We start from the raw sequence: 14967 nt of genomic DNA on the forward strand, positions 1-14967 counted from the left end.
GCAGCAACGTGTTAATCAGCAGTCAGTTCCATAATTATCTAGCAAAGGTGGTATAATTAGTTTATATATTTTTTTTAGATTTTATTGTATTATATTATCAAAGAGTTCCAAGTAACTTCATTTATATAATCGTATTTATTGTGGAAATAGTTAATTTAATAGTTAACTTTGTAGAAGTATACTTATTATACTATTAAAGTATATTTACTTTCATCTGCATGTATAATTTATATTTGTAGTCAGCTTTGGCATTGTAACTATAAATGCATTATGAATTTACCAACTTAATCAATCCTATGTAATAGAAAGAAATGTAGACTCTATTGTGGATATTTTTAATTTTGTGAATATTTGATAATCTATATTTATAATGTTTTGTAAACTGGTTTTGAAGAGAATGTAACAGAGTAAAGAAAAGGATAAATTTGAAAACACAGCAACATTTATTACAAGACTATATCATTACAGAAATAATTACAAAAGAAACAAGAAGGAAAAGAATTATTAATAAGGAATATTTGGATCAGATTCGTCTTTGTGATAAATGAGGATGTCTTTGAACATCATGTTAGGTCCATCATATGCAAAGTTAGGAATAGGCTTGTCTATAGGGAAACCATAGGATCTATTGTCCATCTTGTAATCACCCCATATTCTGGAGGAATATAGGAATTCAGAAGAAACTGGACTAACATATAAGAATAATTGGAATGGCATCCCATCTTTCCTGCCTTTTGGTAACAACAGTCTTTCTGGGAATCCAGCAACTCTTTCATTGTAAACAAGTGATTCACCACCATCTATGGCCTTTAATATTCTCTTATAGAATATTTCACTGGATTCTGAATCAGGTGTCAAAAAGAAGCAGTCTTTGCTGTTACGTACAATTTTGTTTAAGCCTGAATGCACTGTTGAAGATAAAATAAATTAATTGAGTACAAATGTGGATAAATATCATATAAAAGTAAAAGTACTTACAGTCAACAAGCCATTGGTCAATTTCATAGAAATACTTCAGACTTTCTGGAAGCTCCATCATCTTGTGATGAGAGTCATACTTTGGCCCAAGGAAAAGTCTGATGGCTGCTTTCATTGGTTTGTCAGCGACTACTGCGATGTGGTAGTAGAATGGTTTGTGGTTCAATCGGTATTGTCTGACTTTGATTAAAGAAGATTCAGCTTCTGCCTGATTTTCAACCATTAAACCATTACTGATTGATGCATCAAACTGATCAAAATATGTAATTAACTTATCAACAGCGAAAGATTCAAGCTTCAGGCTAGGATATATAATTTCATCCTTGCTGTATGGTTTCTGGAGCATCTTATACCTATAAACATTAAATAGTATTAATTGAAATGAAAATGCTAAAAGAAAGGATACATATACCTTTAAAAAATTGTTTCACATGATTACCTTTGATAGTAGTCAACTATTTTCTTATAGAGGCGATAGAATGCAGGGTCTCTCATGCAGATGCTGAAAGATTCCAAAGCACTAGGAATGATTTGGTAGTTGCTTGCAGGCTCCAAATTGTACCCAAGAATCTTTCTGCCAAGGATATCAATGCTGCTGTAAAATGCCTTGTTGCAAGAATCAGCATTGCCTTCAATTACATTTCCAAGCATGTTTAAACCTTCTTTATTGTAAATATTATGCCATTTACCATCGGCACTTAACATGAAACCAGAATCAATTGCAGCTGCTATTCTAGATTCTACATTGTTCATATCCTATAACAAATTAAACCAATTTAATGGATTAGATTAGGATTCTTGAAAAAAATCTAATATTACTCTTTTAAAAGCTAAAATACTAATTAAATTTCACTGAAAAATGCAATAATATTGTGTATAAGATTGTGTTTAATATGCAGTGTATATTTATGCAAAAAGTTAAAGAAGATATAGAATTCATAATATATAACTTATTAATATTTACCCTAATGTATTTGAATTTATAGTCAGGGAATGAGCTCCAGCAAGGTCTCTGAGGAAGTGGCAATCCATTGTGGTAGGTCATACTGGGATAATAGCCAATTGGGAATGGTTTCTGCCAATCAAAGTCTTCAATCCTAGGCAAGTCATTGGAAATTCTTTCTAGATTGTATCTGTTAAGTAATTGTTTGTGACCATAAAGATATTCTTCTCCACGATAACTAGGAAAACCATATTCCTTAGAATTCATCCAGAATGGATAGTCCTGGCGGAAGTAGAAGTAATAAGAGTTTAGCCCAATATCCTCTACGAAATAGTTCAGCTTGTTTTCCAAATCGTACTCTCGATTGAGGTACCAGCCAGAATAGTTTGCTGGGATTATATAGACTTCATATTCTCCAGACTTCTGTGCATCTAAAATTGTTAGTATTCAAGAAAATTTCTATTAATTTACAATATTTTTTTTGTTGAATTTTTGAAAGAAATTTGTATAAAGTTAACTATGAGGAAATATTAAATAATGGAATTACCTGACTGGCTGAACAGTTTTGCATGGTGTGCTTTCTCAAGAACCTCTGCATTGAAGAAACCATAAGGATACATTTCATATGGTGGTGGCAGTTGAATGTATTTAGTGTCTGGTCTCTTGAGAACTGCATTATATAAAGCAAAAATAAATTGGCCTTCATTAACATTAATTCTAGCCCAAAGAGCAGTCTTGTAGAAAATATCGAAGTCATTTGCTGCATAGAAAAGCTTGAAGAGAGCCTCCATCTCGTTCAATATTTTGGGGTAAAACATGGAAAATATATCTCCTCGGGCAAGCATTCCATGTTTGTACATGTCAAGAAACTCTTCAACAACAGCCTACAAGTTTTTTCATGATTAATTTAATTCATATGAACCATTTTTCATGTGAGTTAGAGTTACAAATTCATACATAATGTCAAATGTTTTAAGAGTCTTTGTCTTTGCTATTATACAAACAAGCAAATTTCAAGCTGTAAGCAATATTTTGTACATTAAAAATATAATGTTAAATATTGTTAATTGTGATTAATAAGGATTTCTGACAATAATTTTGGGTTCATAGAATTACTGACCCGAGAGCTGTAAGAGTCTATGTTGTTCTCGAGGTCCCATGCTCGGCCTTCATCCAACAGTGACGGGTTCACCACACTAGGTTGAGAAATGTGATACAGTAGATTGTAAATTTTCTTCTGTTTTTGTAGAAAATCCTTGTCGGCATTTTTCAAGTCGAAATACTCTGCCGTTACACAAGAAACGGCTACTAGTCCCAGTAGCCACAATCGCAACATATTTTTCTGCTTTAATAACTTTGGAGTCCTAAAGCGCGGATGCTCTGCTTGCAATCACTTTTATACTCTGTCATCCCCTCCTTTAATATTTATTATAGGCCAAACAGCTTGTTCAATAACGTAAACGAGTCAAATCTCAGATATCTTTTAATATAAGTATTTTAGCAGTATGTATGCATATAGAACATTGTATATACTAGTACATTTGAAGTTTGTCTTGATTAATAATTTGTAGAAGCAATTCTTTAAATTTTAGAATGAAAACAATCTAAACAACTTGCTTCCATTAATCAGTTTCGGTTGGTAAAATAAAATTTAATTTAATACATAAAGTGAAAATATTGAAGAAATTGCAAGGACAATATTAAAAGTATAGCGTGCTTTTAATTAAAAAATTCAGTTAATTTAGCAGTATCATGTGATACTTAATTTTTTGATGGGCCTTATCTTATTGTTCGGAATTACACTTGCATGATAGGGTGAATTTATTGTTGGTCGGATTGGAAAATTTGTTGCAATAATATTTTGTATTTTAAAATTGTCATTTACCTATCTGTTTACTCTTAAATATTGCAATTAATTTCTATTTTAATTTAATGAGTATAAGATTGCTTAAGTTTCTTAATTTTAATCAATTTCATGAACTCAAAGAAGAATTTTATTTATAATTCTTTATCTTCATTGTTATTACTTTCACTTTTTGTTTTTTACAACTTATTTTATTCTTATTTTCCTATGTTGTTACTTACCATTTTTTTTCAATAATATGTAAATAACAGTATATGTTAATATATCCTATCAAAAAATATAATATAATTTTCCTACTGCATTAAAATGATTTTTCTTATCACTATTTTGTTTACACGAATGTAAGAAATTTAAATCATGTAAATAGCTAATTATCTGGTCAGACTCGAAAATCACTTTGACATTTTAACATTGGGGGGCCATCTGATTTGCAAGGAATTTTTCGCAAGAATTAATTATTCTCTTTTTTTCAGATTGCTAATCTTCAACCGAATAAGACGCTTTGAGAACATACAATTACTGAAGTTTTAAAGAAATAAAGTTCTTCTTTTTTAAATTATGCACAAGATTTTACTATTGAAATTAGGAAGCAATGTGTACTTGTTTTTGTGTAAGTTCAAAGCCAAATTCAGTAATTTATATTATAGAGCAGGTAACAAAAGGGGTCATTTAAAAAGTTTTGTAAGGAACAATATACTATTTTGAAGCTTAGGTAAGAATTTGAAAATTCTTTGTATAATTTAAAATTATTTTTTATACAATTAGTTAAAGTAATTAGCTAAAGACTTAAAGTTTACTCCTACTTACAAAAACATTACTTCAATGAGTGTGTTTAAGTGTTTGTATACTTTTTTATGTTTTATTTACATTATACATAGAGCTACAGTTATTGTATAAAAACACGTTATCACATTGATAGTTCTTATCAAAGTACTTTCACTTTATAGCTTCTCTCTCCCTTATTAATTAATCTATAATTTACAAAGATTGTTTTGTCTGGGTGATAACTGGATGATTTATGCCGGAAATGTAGTCTTCTCTGAACAACTGGCACTATCACCTAAATGAATGTTATTGGTATTTATTACATTTTTTGCCGCTAGAGTTCACATACTTATCGCTATAAACTGTTTAGGAATCTATGATTAAATATTTTTATTGGTATGATAGTATTGTCATGTATTTTGTTTTAATACATGAATATTAATATGATAAAATACATATATCTATTAATAAAAAGAAGGCTGGTATATTTATGTATCGTACATAATTATCAATGTTCTTTGACCGTCTGCTGAAGGTAATTGTACTGCTTGTGGAAAGTCAGAATTTCTTTAAAAAAATCCGATAGCAGGAGATTTCAATAGCAACAATGATTTATACAGGGCATATCTGAAACTGTGGGATATGTTTTGGGGGGTAGGTCCAGGCACAAACACAATGAAAAAAGCTACAACTACAGCCCAGCATCATTTAGTTTTTTACTTATACATTATTTTGTATTGTGTACAGTATACTTTATTAATACTCTTTATTGTTGATAACCGCGCTCCAATCATTTAAAAAGTAATAAAAGACATCTCTGGATTCTTAAAAATAGAAATTTTTGGCGATTTCTCATTTTTAATCTTTTACTTTCTCTCAAAATAGTGGTTCTATTAAAGTGAAGCATCTTCAAATGAAACAAACTTAAAATTTCTCTATACAGTTCTATCTCTGTCACTAGCTTTGTACTGACGACAGTGTCATTTGCTCTGTCAAGTTTTTGGTTTATAGTTTCATTCTTCCTGAATCATCAGTTTCCACACTTTCCTCGGTGTAGTGATTCTCAGTCATTTAGGTAATGATGAATTGTGATTGTTGCATGCAATCAACAAGGTATGCTGATTAATTAGGACAGAATTTTTTTATTCATATATTAGAAATATATGTAAATGTGCAATACTTAGAATGGTGTAACATAGCTTTAATGTGATTTGCATAATTTTTTTAGCAGTACTCAAAGTGTCATATGACACTCCATATCCAGTAGGATTTTCCAAAGTAAAATATCAATACTTAATGACTATCCATGTTTCAGTTATTATAAGAAGAGTTTGAAAGCCCATCAGCAGTTTCTTTTTTGTGTTTAATACTTATCAACATAAATGCTAAGTATTAAATCTCTCACAGGATGTATGATAATGCTGAGACTCTCCAGGTAACATACAAATATAGTAGATTCTAGAAAATAGATACTTTATTTCAAGTAGATACTTAGAACTTCTTATATTTAGTAGAAGTAATAGAAGAGGAAAATTCCAAGGCATAAAAGAAGTATTTATATATTATATATGCATAAATAACAGTTGAACACATTAAACTGAGTTCTAGTATTACGATATTTCACAAAAGCAGTACATATATAAGCCTTAATATTCACACAACATTAATTTAACAGACGTAGGAATGAGATAAAAATAATGAAAACATAATCTTCAATCTACTTTATTCCATCAGTTTACACATTTGTCTCGTTCGTTTACTCTTTTCTATTCTTATAGAAAAACTATCAATAACTTAAAAGCAATGTTTACGGAGACTCAGCGGGGACGTTCAATTGTTCCACTTCCTTGTGGAAGATGACAACATCCTTGAGGAACATGTTAGGCGTCATAAAGTGCAGTGGATCAACAGGTCGGTCGAAGGGGAATCCCATGGGACGTCCATCGTGGAGCATGCGACCCCAGATAGGAGAATCCATATGTGCGGCCTTGGCTTCGTCAAATGGCGAAACTACGACGAACAGCTTGTAAGGCATACCCTCCTTCTTACCTTTGGGCAGGATGAGCCTGTCAGGGAAACCGTATGGTTGCATGGAGTAGCTGAAGGAGTCTGATCCTTCAATGCTGGCTAGGAGTTTCTTATAGAAGACATCGCTGGGAACTTCGTCTGGCATGACGAAAATAGATTCGTGGCTACTTCTCTCTATCTTGTTGGATCCCATTTTCACTAAAACAAAGAAAATCATTAATCGTTCCAGTGTGTCTTCAATAAATCTCTGTTTTAGCCGAAGTAACTATATTGAGTATACGTACGATCAACGACCCATTCATCCATTTCCATGAAATTCATATAGTTATTCGGGAGATCAAGTTCGTGTCCATGGACATCGTATTTAGGTCCAAGGAAGACTCGAATTATTGCCTTCATGTTCTTCTCACTGTTCACATCAATGTGGTAGGTGAATGGTTTGTGGTTCAGACGTTGTTGACGAGCTTTAATGAGGCTAGCTCTGGCTTCCTTCTGACTGCGAATGGATACTCCATTGTTCAACATGGAGTCGAAATCGTCGAAGTATGTCAGAAGCTTGTCTACGGTTACTGATTCAACTTTCACACCAGGGCAGAGCAGCTCCTCTTTCGAGTACTTTGGAGTATGTTCCTTGTACCTGAGAAAAGACGTTTAATAGAGTATTTTTTTATTCTATTTTTCTTATTCTGTTCTACTTTTTCAATGAACCAAGTCTTTTTTTATTTTATTCTACTCGTTAAATTTCTAAATTCACCTTTGGCTTTTTTGGATACTGTCTGTATTATGCCTAATGTGTTATATTTATAGATAGTGTGATCAAAAAAGATGTTAAATCTGAAGGAGGATAAAGTACAAACCTCATGTAGAAGGAGAGGATACCCTTGTACAAACTGTAGAAGACAGGATCTCTCATACTGGTGCTCAAAATTTGAAGAGCACTTGGTACAATTTGGTACTTGACATTGCTGTCCAAACCAAATCCGAAGATTTTCCTAGCTAGAGTGTCCAGTTGTCCATAAAATCTCTTGTTGATGCTGTCAGCGTTACCCTGCACGATGTTACCAATGATATTCAAACCGTTCTCTCCGTAAATGTCAACGTGATTGCCTTTAGTGTCCATAGCGAAGCCAATGTCAATTGCGTTGGAGATTCTAGAGCGTAGGTCCTGCAGAATCTGTGATGATTTTATGGATTAATATCTATGTCATAAGATACTTCATTTTGTGTCACATTAATAATAATGAAAAGTGAAGAGCTAGCATTAATTTCACGCACAAAGAAATGTAAAATTTTGCTTATTTTACTATCTGCAGATGGTTGAAATTAATGCTAAGATTTCAGTTATTTTAAAGAAGTCTCACCCAAATGTGTTTCTGCATGCGCAGTGGCACAACAGCATTGTTCTCTCTCTGAGGGAAGGGAAGTCCATTGCGGAAGTGCATCGAGGGATAGAATCCATTCGTAATAGGTTTCCATACGCTGAGAAGTTCAATTTCACCCATATCGTTTGCAAGTCTCTCCAAGTAGTACCTAGAACAGATTTTAATAATAATTTCCTGAATTTTTAGCAAGGATATCGTATAATATCACCAGTATAAGTCTCTACTATGTACCTTGCTAAGAGTTGCTTGTGAATGAAGAAGTAGTATTCACCACGAGTAAGGCTTTCCAGATTTTCGCCTTTACTAGGAACGAAGATTGGGTAGTTCTGGTTCATCAAGAAATAGAAGGCGTTTAGACCAACATCTTCAGTGAAATAACTCAACTTTTGTTCGGGGACGTTTTCTCTGGCCGGGAACCAGCCACTGTAATTTGCTGGGATTATGAAGTTGTCAACTCCACCCACGGTTTTCTTCATACCTGAACCTGAAAAATAAGTTCATATTCTCATATTCTCACTAGTTTCAATACTTATACATGATAAGAGAACTTTAGAGTGTCCATTTTAATAAAACTAACTAGTCTTCTTTAACACTAGGTCAGTCCTATGTTTTACACTTAGTGTGAGATTCTATGAGCAATCTCCTGTGATTGCTATTCCTCCTAAGTAAATATTACAGATCAAACTTAAGTATTATGCTTCACAACTTACCAACATCACCCATGGCAATATTGTAAGCCTTCTGCATAACATCCTCATTGAAGAAGAAGTGTGGAAGTATCTCTTGCAGTGGAGGCAGTTTGATAAATCTGGTGTCAGGACGGTGGATAACAGCAAGGCTCAAGGAATAGATGTACATCAATTCATTCAAGTTGAAACGAGCCCAGACAGCAACGTTGTAAAAGGTGTCGAAGTCCTGAGCGCTGTGCAGCACACGGAACAACACCACTGCTTGGTGGAGCATCTCAGGATCCATCGAGGTGAACGCTTGACCTCGTGGTAGCATTCCATGTTTCAAGAGGTCCACGAATTCGTTCACTGCTTCCTGTAATTAATTGTTATATTTCTTCTAAAATCAGAAACTACTATAAAGAGTTTTCTTTTTATTGGAAACTCGTGGGAAAACTTATAAGGAAGATTTCTGAAATAAGCTCATCTGGCGAGAGCCACATAGTTTCAGTTTATGCTAGAGTTTCGTTTGCTATATTGTTGTAAACCCCTATTTTCTCCTTATTACAAGAAAGCTAGATATGCTAATGTATAATTATGAGTGTTATAGAAAGTCAGTATACCTTGTCAGAGAAATGGTTGACATTCTCGAGGAGATTGAAAGAGCGAGCCTTCTGATAAAGCTCCGAATGGTAGAGAGTAGGCTGGTCTACGTGCCAAAAGAGTTCGTAAACAGCTTTCTGCTTCAGGAGATGGTTCTTGTCGGCGACCTGGGACTCGTGGTGTGACGCGTACGCCAGGACACACAGGCCAGCCAAAACACACAAAACGGACTTCATTTTCTCAACGTCTGAACCGGAGTTACCGCCTGGCATCATCTCTGAGTTTATATACCATGCTGAATGTCCGAAATGTCTCGATAATAGGTCGATAATGTATCAGGGTTGATTTAAAATAAGGTCGTTAGGGTAGCTAATCATCTTATCATCTCCTTGCTGCGTTTCGCAAGTGGATATTGATACTGGTAGCACAAAGTGTATTCCTCTTCAATCCCTGCATGGTATTGTTTGAATGAAACCTTTTGTACGAAGATAACCAGGAACCGCATCCTCAAATAACATATAATTTTCTTACATATCACGAGACTAAAGAACAAATATAGATTTTTACTACCAAAGGAAGATATTTCAAAGGAAGACATTTTACCCCCCGAATATTATAGTATATTCCATATTGAATATTTTATTAAATTATATTCCACTTTAGGTAGTTTGTAACAATAGAGAATCAAATTATGTTTATAATATCAAATTTCTTTATTCTGTGCTTGTATAGTCTACAATAATTTATAATCTTTATATTTTAATAATTTGAACAGACATATATTAGTAAACTTAAATAACAATAGAAGTAATTATAACTGTATATGTACATGGTAATTTGTTAAAAATTTTAAATACTGAATTTCATGGAATTTTTTGTTACTCTGTAAAAAACATAGTAAATATTTTTATTTATTGGGTTTACTCAATATCAGTGTTTGACAAGTGACTTCAATAAACAGATTTTTGTTCACCTTTGACACTAAAATCTACTCTGATCTTCAAGACATAAAAACTGCTTACTTTATCAGCAATATTTATCATGTAACTAAAGAAAAATTGTTTACATTGTTTTTTTTGTGAGCTAATATTCAAATCTCTATATCTATTTGTCATTCTCTTTGCAGCATGATCACTTTTGATCTCCACTTCGCAGGATGATCACCTTTGGCTTCCATCTCGCAGGATGATCACCTTAGACCTCCATCTCGCAGGGTGATCAATTTTGACCAAAATAATGTGAGGTAGTCAATGAAAAATTAGAAGAGATTTAAGCTATTACTCCGCTAAATTTCAAGTAGCGTACCCGAGTTTATTTATATTTATTAATCGTACCATTTTAACGAGAAACAATGTATATAAATGAAGATGACATCTGTTAAAATGTTTTTCAGGGTGTATTGCGTAATTGTTGCCACGATTTTTCGGGCATTTCCGATAGTGTGACGAAAAAATATTTTGAACAGAAGTTAGTCAGTTTTTAGTTGGCTACAAATTGTAATATAAATTGTTGTCGACGAAAATACAAGTTCAACAACCTACTACACTCAAAACTAATTAACTTTTGTTTAAAACATTTTTTTCGTCAGACTATCGGAAGTGCTTAAAATATTGTGGTGACAGATACGTGATACACTTTGCGTACTTGCGATTTAAATTAATCACTCGACTGACCGTGAATCGTGTTATCTACTGATTTTAGCATCAAGCATAATATCTACATGCATGTCAGCATTTGCTGATTAAATTTAAAAGTAAAAAGATAAATTTATGACTAATGATTAGAGCCGAAAATACTGTAACAGGATACTGGAGGAATAAAACCTTCCTTTTTCTCTTATCTTATCCATCATGAAAAACTAATGAATTTTCATTTTCTTCAAGGGTTTTCTTTATTAAAAATTTTTAATTCACGTGCAATTTATGTACTGTATGAATTGTTTTGTATGTATGTAATGTTTATTTATTTGAGTATAATAAAAATATAAAGCACAGAAAGCTGTTTTACTGAAAAAATTATATAAGGCTGAAAAGATAGCTAACTTTTTCATAATCAAAACTCATAAATTACATACAATTTTGTAGTTAAATTTATGAATTACTAAAAAGGTGATATATGTCTGAGCAAAAAAAAAGTTGAAAAATGTCAACACACATTGTTCTCCATTTTAAAAGATGGAAAAAATTGATTGTCTTATATATTTAAGATTTGTTTGACATGTTTCCAAGTTTTTCTTCATTTATTGCATTATTCGTTTAAAAGGTAATTAATATATTATTAAGTTATAGAATCTAAAAATATCTAAAATTGACTTTCTGTACTTTTTAATATCCAATATCTTTTTCACCTTTGGAAGTATTTTTAACCATGTTGAATTTAAGAAATTAGTATAAAATAATTAACTGCAATTGTAGTAAAGGATAATTATACAAAAAAGTATTAGTATAGACTAAAAATTAATGTAATATGAGGAACTGAATATTTGTGGAATATTTTAAAAATTTTCCTTTCACAGTATCTGTATCACACATATCTTTACAATATTTTTGCAAGGTATTATTTGTATGAGTGTATCAATAAGAGTTATCATCTTCAAGCAAAATATTTTTATTTCTTAGTAAAGCATTTCTGAATTTATGTACATAATATGTGTATAAAATTTTCTTCTCATTTCTATTCATAGAATATTTTTGTCAGTTTGATCATTGAGCTTGTAAATTATCGCATAGAATTTATTATTATTATATAGAAATAATACAGGATTTTTTATTATTTGAAATATTGTTGAAAAAAATTGTCTATTTTTAAGGTGAAGTACTAAAAATCAGCAGAAATGGATTCATTCCTAACAAATACAGATCTTTTAGTGTCAGTATCCCATTTGGCTAATTTAATGATGTTAATGAAATTAAAAATAGATAAATTGGAAGAAGATATACAGCTATATCAAAGTGAATATTTAAAGAAAATAAGTGATGTGAAAGTTAAAAATAACTTACAGGGAATTAATCTAGATGAAATAATGAAAGTATGGCTGCAGAATTTGAAAAAAGAATTGAAAAAGTTTGAATGTTTTGGTAGAGTACGTTATGTTTATTAAAACTATCTTTCTTAAAAATTTATTTATTATATGTTTAAAAAATAATATTTCTGTAAAAGTTACATCTATTAAACAACAACTTCCTGATACTTAATGTGTCTTTAATAGATTGCAACATTAAAAACATTCTTCTATCTCTGTAACTATGTACATTCCTTTCGATCTCCCATTATCAAAACTAAAAATCAATACAGATTGCAAGTACATAATATTATGTTCCCTAAGTCAGAAGAGAAATTACCTAATTTAACTTATAGACCAAAAAAATGTAAAAACATAATTAAAAAGAATATTGACCAATGTGGGTAATTAACTAAGTACAAAAAATTAATGAAAAGTTTGAGAAGCATTTAGTAGACTGTAATATTCATTAATTAAACTTACTATTAAATTTGTTGTAACTGTATGCATTTATAAGATTGTGAAACTATGTAATAAAAATAAAAAAAACGATATTTTCTATGATATTGAATTCATTGTTAAAAAATAATTTAGTTTACATGCATTTATCTATTCAGAAATTCAAATTAGAAAATCTTCTGTTTTTGTTTTGTAAATATTAAAGATCAAAAGTGCATGATCTAGTGATCTTATTATTTATTTATTTATTATTATTTATTAGTCTTCAGCAATGAGACTTCCTTCAGTCACTGAGAGTCGTCTAATATCGTAAGAAATTTAAATGGGTTCCACGTTTCCCGGTTTCTGTTTAGTACTGCACTATTTCACCTATGGCGCTGCGATTGACCTAGCAAAACCATCAAGTTACCTATCTGTAAAGTAATATCATTTATCTATGGTTATTAGCTGTATTGTATTAGGTTAGGATACAAAATTGTATTTATTTTTTGTGGACCACTGTAAGAAACAAAATGTGTGAAGACTTATTTGAGATAAATAGTTTGATAAAGCAATTTCTTTGTTGTACTCCAATAAATGTATTAGATTCAAAAGTAAGAAAAGTCATTATCCTCCCAAATAATTATGATATTATAGGTTATGCGTACGGTAATAACTAAATATAATTGTAAACATAAAATTGCTATAAAACTTCTTTATTAATTTTAGGTTTCAAAACAAATTAGTTATATTACTCTTGAGGAGCAAAAGAGGATATTAGAAAAGACAGTAAATAGTAACTTAATTAAAAAATATCCTATAAAATTATCTTATCAGATATCATTCCTAAAATGGTTTATAAACAAGGTATAAATATGAATGAACTCAAATTTATTGATTTACTAATTTGTATAACATGAGAAATAATTAATATTATTGTTCATTTTAGATTGAGAAAAGTAGTGGTGAAGTTCAGGATGATGTTTACACAATATATTGTAAGTTAATGTGTTCAAAACTAGATGAATCTATTCATTATCGACACTTTGTATTGGGAAATGAAGAATCAAATTACATCAGTATACAAGAAAGCACAAATATGATATCTAGAGGTACAACAGGATTATGTATTTGGCAGGTAGATTAATATGTATAACTGGCAATAGACAGAAATTTTTCTGCAGTCTTCATTCAATGTTTCTAATTTATGAATTTAATCATATGTTAATGGCTTAAGTCTATAAGAGATTTATATAGTATATTAAATTTATCAGAAGCAACTTTTTTGTGGACTTTCATTGATTTTGTTGGTATATATTTAGAAATTTGCTCCATCAGAGACTATGATTGCAATTTTGTTTACAAAGAGTGAAAATATAACAGAAATTTCTGTGTGTAAAGCCAGTTATCATTCATTAATCTTAGTTCCTTTACACAAAGTATTGTTTTTTACTTATAGGGTGCAGTTGAATTAGGACAATGGTGTATAGCAAATAAAAATGAATTTCATAACAAAGTTATTCTAGAACTCGGTTGTGGAGTTGGATTAACTGGATTGTACATTATTAAACAATGTTCCCCCAAACAATATATTTTTACAGATAGTCACAGAGCTGTTTTACAGATGGCTTCTAATAATGTAAAATATAATTTATCACAAATGAAAGAAATGTTAAATGATGAATCAAAGTCAAAAGATGATAGATTAGTATTCAAAACACAATACAATAATACAGATGTTGATGTAATGGAATTGAGATGGGAAGATATTAATGAATACATAAATGAACATTCTGTTGTACCAGATATAATAATTGGAGCTGATATTTTGTATGACTCGGATTCCTTTCATGCATTAGTAACAGGATTAAAAGCTTTTTTGTGTTTTGATAACAAATATGCTATTATTGCTGGAATGATACGCAATGAGGATACTATTTCAAGGTTTCTGCATGAACTAGGTATTATATTTAAATAGTATATAAATACTATAACAATGTATGTATGTATATTTGCAAATGAGCTTCATAAATTGAAATACTTTTTTTCTTTGTAGAATTTCATAATCTTATCTTCGAGGAGTGTACAGTACCAGAACAACTGTTACATATACAAATAACAAATTCACCTGTTAAAATATTAAAGATTTTTAAGAAAGATAACAAATTTAGTATACAGTAATGTAACATAATATTAAATTAATTCATTAAAAATTTACTTTATACTTATTTAAAATTCATTCTTGCTTTGTTATGAGTACTGTCCCACCTAAATAAATAATTTTTATATAAATGACA

General features: G+C 30.8%; 3 protein-coding genes across 3 annotated transcripts; 1 reads left to right on the forward strand and 2 right to left on the reverse strand.

Moving 5' to 3' along the window:
- Positions 1–504: 504 nt before the first annotated feature.
- On the reverse strand, positions 505–8501 carry Hex70a (hexamerin 70a). The gene is made up of 11 exons (XM_076387214.1): positions 8192–8501; positions 7940–8108; positions 7436–7752; positions 6863–7215; positions 6362–6776; positions 3042–3285; positions 2469–2805; positions 1943–2352; positions 1418–1734; positions 979–1331; positions 505–908 (listed from the first exon to the last, which is right to left on the reverse strand). Exons 1-11 carry the CDS (start codon positions 8434–8436, stop codon positions 505–507), a joined length of 3564 nt encoding a protein of 1187 aa, XP_076243329.1. The 5' UTR covers positions 8437–8501.
- Positions 8502–8656: 155 nt separating this feature from the next.
- On the reverse strand, positions 8657–9467 carry LOC143184845 (hexamerin 70b-like). The gene is made up of 2 exons (XM_076387362.1): positions 9252–9467; positions 8657–9004 (listed from the first exon to the last, which is right to left on the reverse strand). The coding sequence occupies exons 1-2, from the start codon at positions 9465–9467 to the stop codon at positions 8660–8662; spliced, it is 561 nt and encodes a 186-aa protein (XP_076243477.1). The 3' UTR covers positions 8657–8659.
- A 3590-nt stretch (positions 9468–13057) lies between these two features.
- On the forward strand, positions 13058–14960 carry LOC143184922 (protein-lysine N-methyltransferase EEF2KMT). The gene is made up of 5 exons (XM_076387523.1): positions 13058–13284; positions 13400–13537; positions 13620–13808; positions 14130–14631; positions 14727–14960. The coding sequence occupies exons 1-5, from the start codon at positions 13204–13206 to the stop codon at positions 14849–14851; spliced, it is 1035 nt and encodes a 344-aa protein (XP_076243638.1). The 5' UTR covers positions 13058–13203; the 3' UTR covers positions 14852–14960.
- The last annotated feature ends 7 nt before the right edge of the window (positions 14961–14967 follow it).

The sequence above is a fragment of the Calliopsis andreniformis genome, chromosome 10, assembly GCF_051401765.1.
Source record: "Calliopsis andreniformis isolate RMS-2024a chromosome 10, iyCalAndr_principal, whole genome shotgun sequence".
In the NCBI taxonomy this organism is placed as follows: Eukaryota; Metazoa; Arthropoda; class Insecta; order Hymenoptera; family Andrenidae; genus Calliopsis; species Calliopsis andreniformis.

Excerpts from the sequence above, each read along its gene's own strand:
- Hex70a (XM_076387214.1), bottom strand. The coding sequence starts at position 8,436 with ATGAAGAAAACCGTGGGTGGAGTTGACAACTTCATAATCCCAGCAAAT. Across the intron at positions 1,735-1,942 it reads ATAAATTCAAATACATTAGG|GATATGAACAATGTAGAATC; the intron begins GTAAATATTAAT and ends AATTTGTTATAG. Across the intron at positions 1,332-1,417 it reads ATAGTTGACTACTATCAAAG|GTATAAGATGCTCCAGAAAC; the intron begins GTAATCATGTGA and ends TAATGTTTATAG.
- LOC143184845 (XM_076387362.1), bottom strand. The coding sequence starts at position 9,467 with ATGAAGTCCGTTTTGTGTGTTTTGGCTGGCCTGTGTGTCCTGGCGTAC. Across the intron at positions 9,005-9,251 it reads TCAACCATTTCTCTGACAAG|GAAGCAGTGAACGAATTCGT; the intron begins GTATACTGACTT and ends AATTAATTACAG.
- LOC143184922 (XM_076387523.1), top strand. The coding sequence starts at position 13,204 with ATGTGTGAAGACTTATTTGAGATAAATAGTTTGATAAAGCAATTTCTT. Across the intron at positions 13,285-13,399 it reads TAAATGTATTAGATTCAAAA|GTTTCAAAACAAATTAGTTA; the intron begins GTAAGAAAAGTC and ends TATTAATTTTAG. Across the intron at positions 14,632-14,726 it reads AAGGTTTCTGCATGAACTAG|AATTTCATAATCTTATCTTC; the intron begins GTATTATATTTA and ends TTTTCTTTGTAG.